The 13,820-nt window shown below is 37.7% G+C and overlaps 1 protein-coding gene across 1 annotated transcript in view; it reads left to right on the top strand.

Moving 5' to 3' along the window:
• Nucleotides 1-13,820, top strand: part of LOC115440769 — a gene marked incomplete in the record, with an annotated part of 197,131 nt that overhangs the window by 135,643 nt on the left and 47,668 nt on the right. Inside the window, 12 exon segments of the mRNA XM_037442647.1 lie at nt 2,827-2,945; nt 3,646-3,771; nt 4,456-4,573; nt 4,729-4,847; nt 4,998-6,061; nt 6,419-6,645; nt 6,829-7,005; nt 7,339-7,502; nt 7,761-7,925; nt 9,610-9,861; nt 10,590-10,717; nt 11,054-11,198. Of these exon segments, the coding sequence (XP_037298544.1) occupies nt 2,865-2,945; nt 3,646-3,771; nt 4,456-4,573; nt 4,729-4,847; nt 4,998-6,061; nt 6,419-6,645; nt 6,829-7,005; nt 7,339-7,502; nt 7,761-7,925; nt 9,610-9,861; nt 10,590-10,717; nt 11,054-11,198 (2,766 nt within the window).

The following is a 13,820-nucleotide window of genomic DNA, read 5'->3' as shown; positions in this document are numbered from 1 at the left end:
TCGTTATAGAAGCTTACAAAAGATACTGATCGATCGATTATTCTGATAGTCATAGGTTGGCATCTTAAGAAGCATTTATATTAATAATGTCTAGACAAAAAGCAATCCATTATTTTTGGTTTGATTACATGATTTAATTTATACTTAGGTAAATGCTTTGTTAATGGATTCTAATAATTATACATATTAAATATTTTTGGGTGTAGTCATACTTATTTTTACATTAACTAAGAGCAAATATATTGCTAGATTTTAATCTGTACACTTTTTGACTTCGTTAAAGACATTTTAGAATCAAAATAAAAAAAAAATTGCGACAACTAATAAAGATAAAACACGAAGTAATTTATTTCTCACCACTTTTGTTAATACAAATTAAATATGTAAATTACAGTAATACATTTCACTTAAACACTAGTACATTACATAGTAAGTATCTGACTGCGGCGAAATATTACACTTAAGTTGCGCTCATCGCCTAAATCTTGAGAAGTTAAATATTTGCTAAACTTTTCAACATGATTCAATATATTTTCAAGAGGTGCCAGCCCTACTCAAGGCATCGCATGCCCGCCACGTGTGTATGGGTTGTTAATTTGCCGAGCTGATCGACGCCTCTCCACAACAATACCATGCACTGCGAGCTTCAAAGTCGCACAGTTTCACTCCACTGCGTTCATTAACTTTCTTGACTTGTATAGGCTGTTACAGGAATTGTCCACGGAAAATAAGTGAATAAACACTTTGGAACAATAATAAATATAGTGGCTATGGATGTGTAGTTAGAAAACATGGATTTATGCTTTAGCGCCGTTTTAGAGAGGTACCGAACACACACACGCTCACGCCTTTTATCCCTGAAGGGGTAGGCAGAGAGTATTGTCATAAAACATTGTTTGACTTAACACGAATAAGGCCAAAGCTATGTTTTCTATTTCCGCCTTCCATAAACGTTATTTCATTCAAGATGGACGAAGGCCAAAATTTCCATTATAATAACATATTCTATTTCTTGTGAATCTTGATTGAGGACCCACACCTGGCTTTGCTAATTGCATATGAATGAGCCGGGACCAGCACTTACGATGATAACTTTATTATGGAAAATAAACGTTTGGCAATCTAATGCCTTAAGTGCAAAAATTATCTAAGTTCTCGCAGATAATCATAAGGTAATGGAACCAATGATGGCCACCTTCATAAAATCGTTCCATGAAAGAATAAGAAAAACTTTGATTAAATTACAACATATCACTTCATAACGTACATTTATTAGATAAAAGAACTAACAAACAATCGTAATATATTTTTGTATTACAACAAATAATTAACCAAATGCACGGATGATGGGCCATATTACGAATCGGGCTAAATTACCTTATTTAAATACAACTAGCCTTGACTTCTTCAGTGGCATAACTTATTAGGTTTTACCCGTGACTCTATTCGTGTGAAAATGTGTTCCCAGATTCTAAATCTTACTATAAGTCTAAAAATAATGTACTCAAAATTGAAATAAATATTTTTCTATTGAAAATCGAAAGGTGATAAATACCGATTAGTGACCAACAAGGCTGCAGTCTTCGAAACTTCAATAGAAAATTAAAATATAAAAAACCACGATAAAATCCGAAAACTCGTTTTATTTTATTAAAATTATTTATTTAGTGTTATTATTGATTTATTTAGCGTTCACGTAAAAGATATCCTTAGGTTATAAATACCTCAAAATTCCGCTCCACAAGATAAAAAATACGCCATTAACTCACTCTTAACCCGTCACTAAGCTTGCGTGAGCACCTTACCATTCCCATAAATCTAAAATTCTTTCGTGGTATAAATTGCCCAAGTCTCGGGAGTGTGGGACGCTCGGGGATTAGAGACGCCATGAGAAATGGGAGCTCTTGCCCGAGGCTCCAGGGTTAATTGACACTACTTTAAGTAATCATCAGGGAATTTAAAACTAAAATGCGTGATGATAAATGGATTACGGTTGATATATTTGGAGGGTCATGTGATCTTCACAATAAAATCCCTAAAGGTATCGCTTAATTATACAAATGCTGTGACTAGTGTACTGATTACCTCGTAAGGTGTAAGATGCAGTTCATTTACATAAGATGCGAGCAGTTGACAGCGATCAGGGTCGCGGTTAGATGATTATGGCGCTGCGGCCGTGCATCTTGACAATTTATTCAATATTTATTGCCTTTAATAACTATCTGTCGGCTATTTTATTCTTCCTTCATAACCTGCCGTTTGTTGACTTCACGCTTTGAAAGACTATTTGATAATATGTTCTGTACTTAGGATATGTTATCTTGAAACCGTCATATCTAAGTAGTCTGGAACATTAGAGGTATAGTTGAATTTTAGATTTCTTGAAGCTTCCATTAACCTATTGCTCGCATAATTCATAATAGCAAGGGTGTCATATAACAATATGACATCGATATTCTATGAAACAGAGGCGATCCTTTAATGTAAACTCGATTGATTACTGCTTACGAATAGAGCTATTTGTGTAATTTTTTTTTATACATGTGCCTACTATTAAGGAATGATTTCATGAAATTAAATGAACTGCTCTACACCGCAATAAAAAGAAAACAATTGTAATTTTTCTCTTTTCAATGTACCATGTACTGTAGTTTATACCTTAAACAGATTTTGAATAGAGCAACACCAGAGTTTCTTGTCCGTTCTTCTCTGGTGAGAACTGCTTTCCGAACTGTTGCTAGGTTAATATTGACGGAATCTAAATAATGTATAACATTTTACAGGTTCAAATGAATTATTTCATTTCATGATAATGTTTGTTCGCAGATGCGGTGTGTAAGCTAGCGGGTGGGTAGTCCGGCGGCATGGGCCAGGCGGGCAGCGCGCCACAGCGCGCCCGCCATGTCAGCACGCTACCACACGACCCGCCAAGGCTCGCACCCAAGGTAAGATCCTTCAATGGGCGACAGAGACTTTTCTATCCTCTACCCATTCGTACATACGCACACTCACGCCTTATATCCCGGAAGGGTATGCAGAGGTGCAAATAGTGAACCCACTTTTCATCATGTGTTATGTGGTCCATCCCATAATGTTATATCTTCAGGAGATAAGCCTATATCTGGCACATTCACACTTTGCCTGATACTGGGGAGAAAACCCCAATATCACTTAGTGCGACACGGGATTCGAACCCGAGACCTCAGAGCGATAGTAGTAATGTGCACGCAATACAGATACGCCACCGAGGCAGTTATTTCCATTAATAATTAGTAAGTTCCGGTTTCTTGCACTACCTTGTATTTTTCGTCCGGAATTTATCATAGACGAGCATTCTAGTTTAAATTTAGTTTAGAAGCAGCTCTCATAGGAGAATGGCACGTGATACAGTAATATTTATCAATGTTTCGAACTTTTACTGATGCATGCACATATTATAAACTGTTATCACTATACCGCGAAAAGAGTTGAAGATGAAACAAGTAGAGCTAAATTTCAATGTATTATTCAACTGATTCCAAGATAACCTGCTTCTATCTGCACTTTATACTCTAATTTAATTGAATATGACACTTACTCATTTTGGGAGAACAACTTGCCTGCATCTATAATTTATGTTCTTACTTTGAGTATCACGTTTTGCAGGTATTGCCGTCGCCGCCCCAGCCTGGATGTCTACGCAGCACTGACAATGGCCTCATCCTGCACTCGGGAGGGACTATCAGCGGGCGACGGCCTACCTCCTCCCTTCTGTCCGCTGATTCACATCAGGTTAGATTACAATAGATTACAATTAGTAAGCGTATAAAAAAATAGTTAAAGCAGATTTGATTCTGAAGGTTTACAGACCAAAATTAAGTAGTATTTATTACTTATAACCTTTATGTTTTTTAGTTTTCTCATTAATTTAATTTCATAGTTTAAATTGCGAGTAAAAAGTTTAATATGACGGCGCGTTCTTTATGATTAAATGAATTATTTGATTTATTTTTGGACTTCCGGTTGTTAAGTTTTTATGGGAACAAGTATTCGCGAGAAAAATGTCAAATTATATTATGTTTAGATATTATAAAATATTGTAATTAAAAATTAGAAGGCAAAGAGGGGACTATTTGGTCCGTGCAGGCTTGCGAGTATGGTCAGCGCCGGAAATGATTCACTTTATGCAGTAAAGTGGGAGAAATGTAGTAGTTGGGGTAGTTGGTGCCTTTATAAAGCGGTGGTGTGCGGATTGGAGGATAGTTCTATTTGTGTCGTGACGCTGACCGTATATTCGCAATTTTGCATACCTCTTGCTCGGAATTCCTGCAAATATATTATGTAAATTATTAAATATTTTCTTTGATATCGATAGACTGCTTTATCACGAAATTCAAGGGGCGCGGTGGTCACTATCCGGCTACAAATATCCTATCACCAGTGATTTGTCTAACATTATGTGATGTTTGTTTCCAGCACACGAGTGTGTACCGCTCCCGCTCAGCGGGCGGCGCTGGCGACGGTGAGCTCCGCGCGCGAGAACGCGACCCGCTCCACCGCTCGCACACCAACCTTGACCTACGACATAATGACGGTAATATCACTTGAAAATCACACTTACAGACAATTCACACTTTCAAACTAATGTAGTTATGTTATGACTAGTTTGAGGGTCAAGTGCAGTAAATAAGTTTGAAAGTAGCGTGTTCCTGAATATGTAACGCAATCAAGGTGATATTTTAATTCCAGGTGGATTGAATAAAAGGTTTGGATCAGAACCTGACCTCAGGGTTGAAGAGGAACAGAAAGCGAGAAACAACAAGCATTTTAGAAAAAAGTATAGAGCACCTCCACCACCTCATCATGATGTAAGTACAATTAAGTTCTGAACTAAAATATTGTACTGACATTGTCTGAAATCATATTACTTGTAGTAATTACTAAATTAGATAAGAAATAATATTTGTTATTTTGTTTCGTAAAATGGAGATTTTTGTTAAATTTATTTTAATTTCCAGCAATTCGAGGGTTCGTCACCGGATTCCAGCGATGGGAATGCGAGACAAGAGCCCCAAAGAAAACTTAGATTATTTAAAACGAGAAACGAAACTAAAAAACTCAACGGTCACGAAAACAAATTACCTTATAGGGGATCATACATAGAGTACAAGTCTTTGGAACTGAATGATAATCAGTTCGAAAGGCGATATAGGTCCCCTTGCAAGGACAGGGAACAACACTTTAAATACCCGGATAACAAGGACATGGTTCAGAGTACCACGTCACTGAAGAGAGAGGAACGGTTGCTGCAGATGAGACATGACTATAAGAAGACGAGAACCGACAGGGTTAGTGGATGCAGGGCAAAGACGGCTAAGACCAGTGAACATAGCGAGGCATGGAAGACACCACTTTTGAACAGGAATTTCCGGTATTCAGAAAGGTTTAAAAAAGATGACAACGAACTACCAACATTGAGGAGAGAAAAGACTTTCGACGAAACCTTATTAGCCAGTGAAAGGGAAGCCGAATCTCCAAGAGCAATACACGAGAACAAAATGAAAGCGGTGGGTGACCAACTTAAAGGCAAGCTGAGTCCACTGGCACAAACCAGTATGCCATTGAGGAAATCTCTTCCTTCACTATTACATAAAAATAATGAAGAAAAAGATGAATTTCAAGCGGAACTGAAGAAAGCAACGAGTAGGATAAGAAACGACATAAACAGTAAGGTTAATGTTAATAAGAAAACTAGTCACAACGATGTAGCAGCGCGAGCAGCCAACCCAACGAAACCACAGAACAAAGTCACAGAGTCTAGTCGAACAAATAAGAATAACGAAACAAAAGTTAACAGCAGGCGGCCGCCGAGCCGCAGCAGTGAAATAAGACCAAAAACAAACGCACAAAATGATGTTAAGTCGAAAGCAGTTGTTAATCAACCCAAATTAAACGGCAAAGAGAATGGAAGGACAATGCCTGATCGGGGACAGGCGTCAGGCAAAGAATCCACTCCGGAGCATTCTCCAACCAGAGAAAAGGAAACACCTAAACCGATAACAAGCCAACCAGCGAGTGATAAGTAAGTATTGCAAAATTGTTCTCTTACATGTTCTTGCTAATAAACATGGCGATTTAAGACAGTTGCGATGAAGATGAAGTCGTTAATTCTCATAAAAAAACTTACTATGCATTATGTGTTAATATATTTTAACAACGTATTACTATGTTGCCATTATTTAATATTATGTATGAACATATACGCCTTATGTAAGACGCTCGACATCTGACCTTGAGAAAACAATGGAATGAATAATTCGTGATAAATTTATTTGATGATTTTGACCCCGTTTCGAAATACGCAAACTTCATGATGTAATAGTATGTGGGACAAATAATATATTTTTTAGAGTTTAAAAATACTCTCTTTAATTTTCAGTCAAAAACAAGCTCCATCAAAGCAATTCTACTTCGGCATGATAGAGAACAAGCAGCTGGAAGCTAAGGACCATTTAAAAGACTTCCCTGGACTGGGAAGTCCCATCATTGAGGAGTTCCGGGATTTCCATCTCATAGAACAAAAACTCCTTAGCTACCACAACGAGGAAGACGAAATCGACAAGTTCAAGTCACAGTTGAAGGAAGAAAAGAAGATTATTAAGAATTGTAAGTGTATTGATTTGTACTTCAAGTCCAGCTTTTACTTAAAGTTGAATGAAATTTTCCCAAAAACAAGCAATTTCAATACAAAATACTTTATACACAGTCACAGCTATAAAAGCTGATTGAAATCCAATCAAAACAGCACTCTCTCCAATCATACTAACTCACAAACTTGAATGTCCATAGTATCATCAGAGTCCGCGCTATCATCAGAAGGCTCGGAAGGTGAAGGGTCGGACGGATCCCTGGGTATTGCGGTGCGGTTACGACCTACTCTGCCCAAGAAGCAGTTGTCGATGCCGCGGTTCTCCCCGGCCGCTGCCTGGAGACAGCTTGCCAGCCTCGACGCGCATTTTGCAGCTGGTAAGTTATTTACCATCATGGCAGTGGCAGGTGGAAATAGCATATTTATCCTTTTCTCGATATATGCGTGGTGGTATATTGTGTATAAGTACATGGATGTTTATAAGTAAGATATTACCAGCCCTATATTTATATATAATACTATCCCACTGCTGGGCATAGTCCACCTCTATTATTACGAGGATCAGGTCTTAGACTTCCACACTGGTTTAGATCGCTTAGAATGTTTGTTTTTAGGAAGGAAGTTATTGGTGAAATAAAATAACACTTTGAAACCTTATCTAGTAACGAAGTTGTTTGGCATGGTTTCTTATTTTTCAATTTATTTGACAGAGCGGCAGCCTCTCTCTCTGGCAGTGGAAACAAAGATGTCGGGCGAGGTGCCACCGGAGTCGTCTCCACGGTCCGAGCAGTCAGCTGACAAGTCGGGTGACTCTGGTATCTCAGGCGACCACGCGCATAGCGACCATAGGGTCGACTCGCCGTCGAGACACCATGTGAGTACTGTCAAATTATAGTGGTAAGAATGTTTTTGGCTTGGCTTCATAAAATGACTACGACTTAACCTGATAGTGCATAAGCATTTAATTATACCGTTGCTATTGGCAACTTGAAGGCAACCTTTTTCTATTCAACCCCTGAATCTTTATTATTTTATTCATGTCTTATTACACTAAGCTATTACGTAAAGTAGTCTTTTTTGTCAAACCATGACCTATAAAAACTCACGTCCAAATCAAATTTTTACCCTACAGGCAACAGATACCACTCCAGCATGGACTCCTCAGCAGGATCTGGGTGACAGCAGTTCAGACGGCGCGGGAGCGGTTCAACTACACGCTGACTCCCCCACGGTCGCCACATACAGCCCCGGGGCGCAGCCATTCAGCCTATCGCTCCCCCGGGACAGTCAGGACAGAGTGAGTGCAGGAGGAATGGACGCGGGTGGTTAGGGGAGAGTGGTTGTGGTATTGATGACTTGTGGTGGTCGGTGATGATAAACGGGTTATCGGAAGAGCTGTGCTGTGATTTGGACTTACAAATTTAACAAACTGAAGTTCTAACTAATAACTAAAACGATGATATAATTCAATTGGCGTATGATATAATATACAATACTAACAAACATATTCACATTATCGAATTTGTGTCTGTAACCTTTAAAGGTATTATTAGTCCAAACTGATACGAAAAACTATTTTGAAATTATAATACATAGTTTTAACTAGTTCTTGCAGCAATTGGGTCAAATTTCTCTTGCATTTACCTACATAGGGGCGATATTTCAATTTTCTACACATATAGGACATGCCGCAATTTTTTTTAGTTTCATAATTTGCTGGAGTCCGCTTGCCGTGATTTTTTACACGATATATCGATTGCGAAAGGCGACTCCTGTAATTCATATTTCTCATCTAAACCTTGGTTTAGAGTTATTCTGGTTTCAAATTAATCAACAATTTAATTATTTACTCCATAGTTGCAAAAATATTCGTGAAAGGATTCATTCAACCGTAAACCTAATCAATAAACAATTATAGTGCACAAGTGTGTGTGCAATACACAAGTGCAGTCTCTGTTCCTTCACTCAAATAGTCCGGTGAGACGGCAAGCCGACATGACCGGAGAGATATCAGGCGCAGGAATAACGTGCTTTCCGAAGGACGGAGGTCATCATACCGCCAATGTCCTGACTCCAAGTTGCGACTGACTATTTTCTTAAGATGAAAAAACCCAGTCACTATTATTTTGGCTGACCTGGGATTCAAACCCAGGACCAGGCGACTCATAGCATACAATTACAACTGCGCCATCGCGGCAATAAACAGTACCCAAAAATCATCACACCACGCATTCACTTTTAATGGTTAAATAACATTTGTGACTAACATATTAAAACACGCTCACCTAACCCCCGCGGGATAATAAATTACTGATGTGGGAGGATGGTGCACAGCGATACAGGGTTCATTAACTTTAGGTTAAGAATAAATGTGTCTTCTTCTATCGTATGTGAGTAGTAAGAATAGAAGGGAAGAGAGTGACAAGAGAAGAATATTTTGTACATACTCGTTTACAAACTTCTATCGTACGTCAAATACTATGGAAGACGACGCAAATATTTTGTTTTGAGAGCCTCTTTTCGAAATAATAAGACAGTCTAACGATGGAAAGCATCGCTCTTACTGCATGCGATCTTCATTACCGAATTCGAAGTTCTGCATCCCACATTTTTTGCAATATACAGGGTGGAAGTTTTCAATCGGACCTGGAGGGACAGTACTGTAATTACTAGAGATAGCAAATTTTACGCAAAGGAAACATTTTCTATGTTTAAAAAGAAGCTAAACTGCATTTTTATTGTAAAATTTGCTATCTCCAGTAGTTAGAGTACTTTCCTTCCAGGTGCAGTTGAATGAATCCACCCTGTATACTGTTGGATCAATAACCGAAAACAACTTAGCTATGGCTACATTTCTACAGGATTATGCATACAGACAACACAAATTAATCAATAACACCATCATCCCTCATCAGACCTAACAGAACCGTACCAACTCCTCGCAGCTTAAAGCGATGTCTTGTTTCTACGACTGCTTCCAGGGCAAACAGATACAGCAGGGCTTTAACAGTCTTCAGAAGTTCAGGAAGTCAGTGTCAGGTGCTTTGGGCGCAGCGTTAGGTTCCAGAAGGTTCGATTTAGAACATGAGCCGATGCTGGAAGAACCTGAGCAGAACTGGTTCTTGACGAAGTCGGCACCGAATTCATTGTCAAATCCACTTTTGTACCAGCAGCCTGCAAGGGCCACGGACTGTGAGGATATCAAGGAGGAGTCAGTGATGCCTTCTGATAAGGTACGAATTTTAGCGATTGGAAAGTCGAAGCGGTTAGATCTTCTTTTTTATTGACTGTCAATTAAATGCATGTGATAATTTCTCCGAAAATGTACATGGAATTGTTTTATGTCGAAGGAAGTAATTTGCACTAATTACTAGAGTTTGTTGAGCAGTTTAAATGAGTCGCCAATAATTGAAATACCTTACGAGTTACAATACATTGTACGTTTTACAGAAAGTAAATATTATAAATAGTACAATAAAGAAATTGCATAGAAACAATAAAAATATGTTTATTGACCTCATTTCATACACGAAGTCATAGTATAACTTCCATTTAATTACTAGAAATAAAATATGTTATTTAAATAGGTACTAGGTATGATTCACATGTAAATAACAATACTGTTGCATAACTTCAGATAATTGAGCTAAATTAATCTAACGCAAATATTTAATGCTTCCTAAAGCATGAAGCATTAGGTGATTTTTTTGCTTGTCATTGTTCTGAGGATTTTTTGTCAGTGATTTATGATAAAGCAATAAAAACGAGAACAAAAAAGTATTTACAAGGTTAATATATATAAATATCTGCCAAAAAATAAGTGTCACACCCCTCGAAGTTCAATCTTATTCCATATAAACTCAGCGGTTTAACCAAGAAAAAGTAACGCACAGATGTTCTTTTGATTTTATAATAAGTATTAGTATTTTGGACATAAATATCATTTAATATTTCGGCACAGGAGGAACCGACATCGTGGCGGCCTGGCACGTCATATTTATCCTGGGGTGGTCACGTGATGTACCTGCCACCAGCGCCGGCCGCGGAGCAGCCCCTCTCCATGCTTGGGCCTATTGACAGACCTGTCAGGTGAGTTATTAGACGCCTCCATTTTGATTCGCTTTTTTAAGTTACAATTCAAACTGCCGTTTTGAAATAATAGGATCTGCAATGGAGTGCCTAGGATATAATGATTAGAGATGTTTGAAAATAGTTTTGAAATATGCGTATGTACTGTGTAGTTAGTTGACTCAAAACTATCATTATACGGCGGATTTAATAAATAATTTTAAACCCTAACTTCGGATCGATAGCGAAAATCGACCAATCAGAGTTTTGTATGACATACTTTTGACTGATTTATTCTAAGGTACTTTTCATACTTTGCTTATCCTAATCAGTAATTAATCAGTACGTTTCCCGCAGGAGCAAATCGAGCGGGTGCCTGGAGGCGGCGGCGCGAGCGGCGCGCGCGGCTCGCGTGCCGTCCCACGAGATGCGTGAGCGAGACCGCTCCGCCTCCCCTGAAGTGGCCAGGGCGCTGCCCGCCAGGGTCGAGCCGGCTGCCACGGTGAGTACTGTTTGACAGAGTGATTTGAACAAACGACATTGAAGGCCGTTTCTAACAGTACTTGCATACAAGAGTCTAAATAAATGTGATTTTTGACTACTGTCCCTTTTTAATCAGGGGCAAGTGTTACAAAAAAAAAAAACATTGATAAGCCCAGGCTACATTAACTACAGTGATTTCAATGTAGTCAAATAGGGCGATGCTTCATATGTCTTTGGCAAATGACTTATAGAAGAGTAGGTAGATATATGCTACGGTGGCAGCGGATGAAATTTTCCGAAAGGGAACTCATCATATAGGTCTAATAATATTCATAAACGCGGTCTGCAAATCGTTCTAATGATAATTAGATTTTATATAAATTACGAAAAGGAAGCCGGCAGGAATAGGATTATATGGACCTTTCGCCACTGATATGCAACATCTTTTGGAAACTATTTTGTGTCTTCTAGGTGTACTTATATTTGTTGCTGATTTGCATACGTACTACCCAACTGACAGGAAAAAAAAACTGTCAGGTACTTTGTATGTAAGAAAATATTTTTCAAACGACAATAAATAAAATCATTAATCCGGTAATAAATTCTTTGACATGCAAAAAATTTAATTGGATAAAATTGTTACGGAAACAGTCAAATACTCCACACGAAAAGATCATAAAAACATTCAAAGCATTGCATTTTAACCTCTACTTATTATTTGGAAATATTACTTGCATAGAATTTGTATACAATTCCATTATTGTGTAAACGCATTTCATAATTTGATATTTGGGAAACTATGATAGCCTTACAAAGCCGAGAATCCAAATAGTTGCGAATTACTCGAATTTTGTCCCAGTGCGACTATTAGAGAAGAAATCGATGAAATATTTTTCAAATTATTTTTCACCGTGCATTTTTCTATTATCTGACGTTCTAAAGACCTAAAAATAATAAGATGTCCTCCTACCTGAGTTAATTACCGACCACAAAAAGCTTAATTGATCACCAGCGAGTCTTGTATAAATCCTAACAATACAACTGCTGAATGCATTAATCGGTGCCTAATCAATCTCCACAAACGATCATCTCGTAGGGTTGCCAACTGATCAAAACTTTGTTCTGATTCTAACAGTGAAAGGTAAAGAAAGATAGGAAAGAAGAGGGAGAAAGGTAAAGGACGGCTAAAACTTCATAAGATAAGCACATAAATAGAATAATAGATCTGTGCACATGCGTCCCGATTCCTGTCGTCTGTTCGACAACGTAAACATGGAACAATTAAATGTTTTATGCGTATGTAGTGATTCAACACTACCTATTATAAATTCTAGCGTAATTAAGTATAGGTTACCAACAGTTAATTGTTAATCCTAAAGTGGCCATCTTGATTTGCGATTTACGATATTTATTATTATCCATTACCCCGGAGGATCTGCTCTTGGCTAAACACATGAATTCCCCCTTTCTGGGCAATACTTGACGGGATGTATCCGAAACGGCGATAGGCTCGGCTCATGATGTTATGGAAATTACGTCATGTGGCAAAGGTAAGCTCAGCGATATATAACTATCTAACCTCCAGGTATAAAGGCGTGAAGCTTGTATCAATAAATTTTGTTATGCTAACCCTAAAATACCCTCATCGTCACTTGCCAAACATCGCTTCATTTGTTCTTGCCTAACCATTAACAAGCAGTTGGCAACCTTTTGTACCACCGTCTGATTTATCGCACGCATTAAATATCATAGTACCTCGCATGGAACCTTGGAGCTAATGGTCTCGATCTAGTTGTTGCAACTTCAATCGGATCTTGTAATCATGTTTTTTATATTTTCCTACAAAATATTAATGTTTCCAAAGATATAATGAACGCATAGCGTTTTGTGCTCAGCCTATATTGATAATCCCGAAGATGTATATTTTACTTCAATAGAGTTATGTACTCAAAACGTAATCCAACCTTTTATTCAACATTCCACAAGCAATATATTAAAATTTAGAGGCAAATTTTGTGAATTGTGAAATGTAAAAAAAAATTATAAGCATAAATAGTTTTATATATTTTTTTTTATGTTTTAGACAATTACTATTAAAATTGATAAGTACCATTCGGTGAAGCATCACCAAAGAGAAATATTGTGTCATCTTAAATTCGTTGTAAGATGCTCATTGGAATTCAATAGTGGGCTTGATTCCTTTGTTTTGTTTCAAATCTTTAATAATGACTACATAGTGCATCCCTAATTTGTTTTGAGTGTAGGCGCTACATCGCATTCCATCATAATGATTATTTTTAGTTTGTACTGTTGACATCTTCGAATATACAATGAATACTGCATGATTTTTAAGCCTTAGTCTATATAAATTATCTTGTAAAATCTTGACATAACTATTTTGTAAACGTCTTCTCAAATAGCAATGAATGTTTCATAAACATATATAACTCTAGTTGTAGGCTCTGTTTCTTCATACATTTTTTGGATATTAACATAGATTCTGTGATATCTGCGCTCTTGTATGAGCTTCCTTGTTTGCTAGTAATTCAGACGTTACAAAACTGACTTTAACTTTGTAAGCAGTTACATCAGCCAAGTTAAATAATGACCCAGTGACATTGCTGGTGCCTGCGTCGTTGGT

Source organism: Manduca sexta, chromosome 25 (assembly GCF_014839805.1).
Source record: "Manduca sexta isolate Smith_Timp_Sample1 chromosome 25, JHU_Msex_v1.0, whole genome shotgun sequence".
Lineage (NCBI taxonomy): Eukaryota > Metazoa > Arthropoda > Insecta > Lepidoptera > Sphingidae > Manduca > Manduca sexta.
The sequence above is the reverse complement of the archived record's forward strand: the minus strand, read 5'-3'. Positions and strand labels throughout refer to the sequence as shown.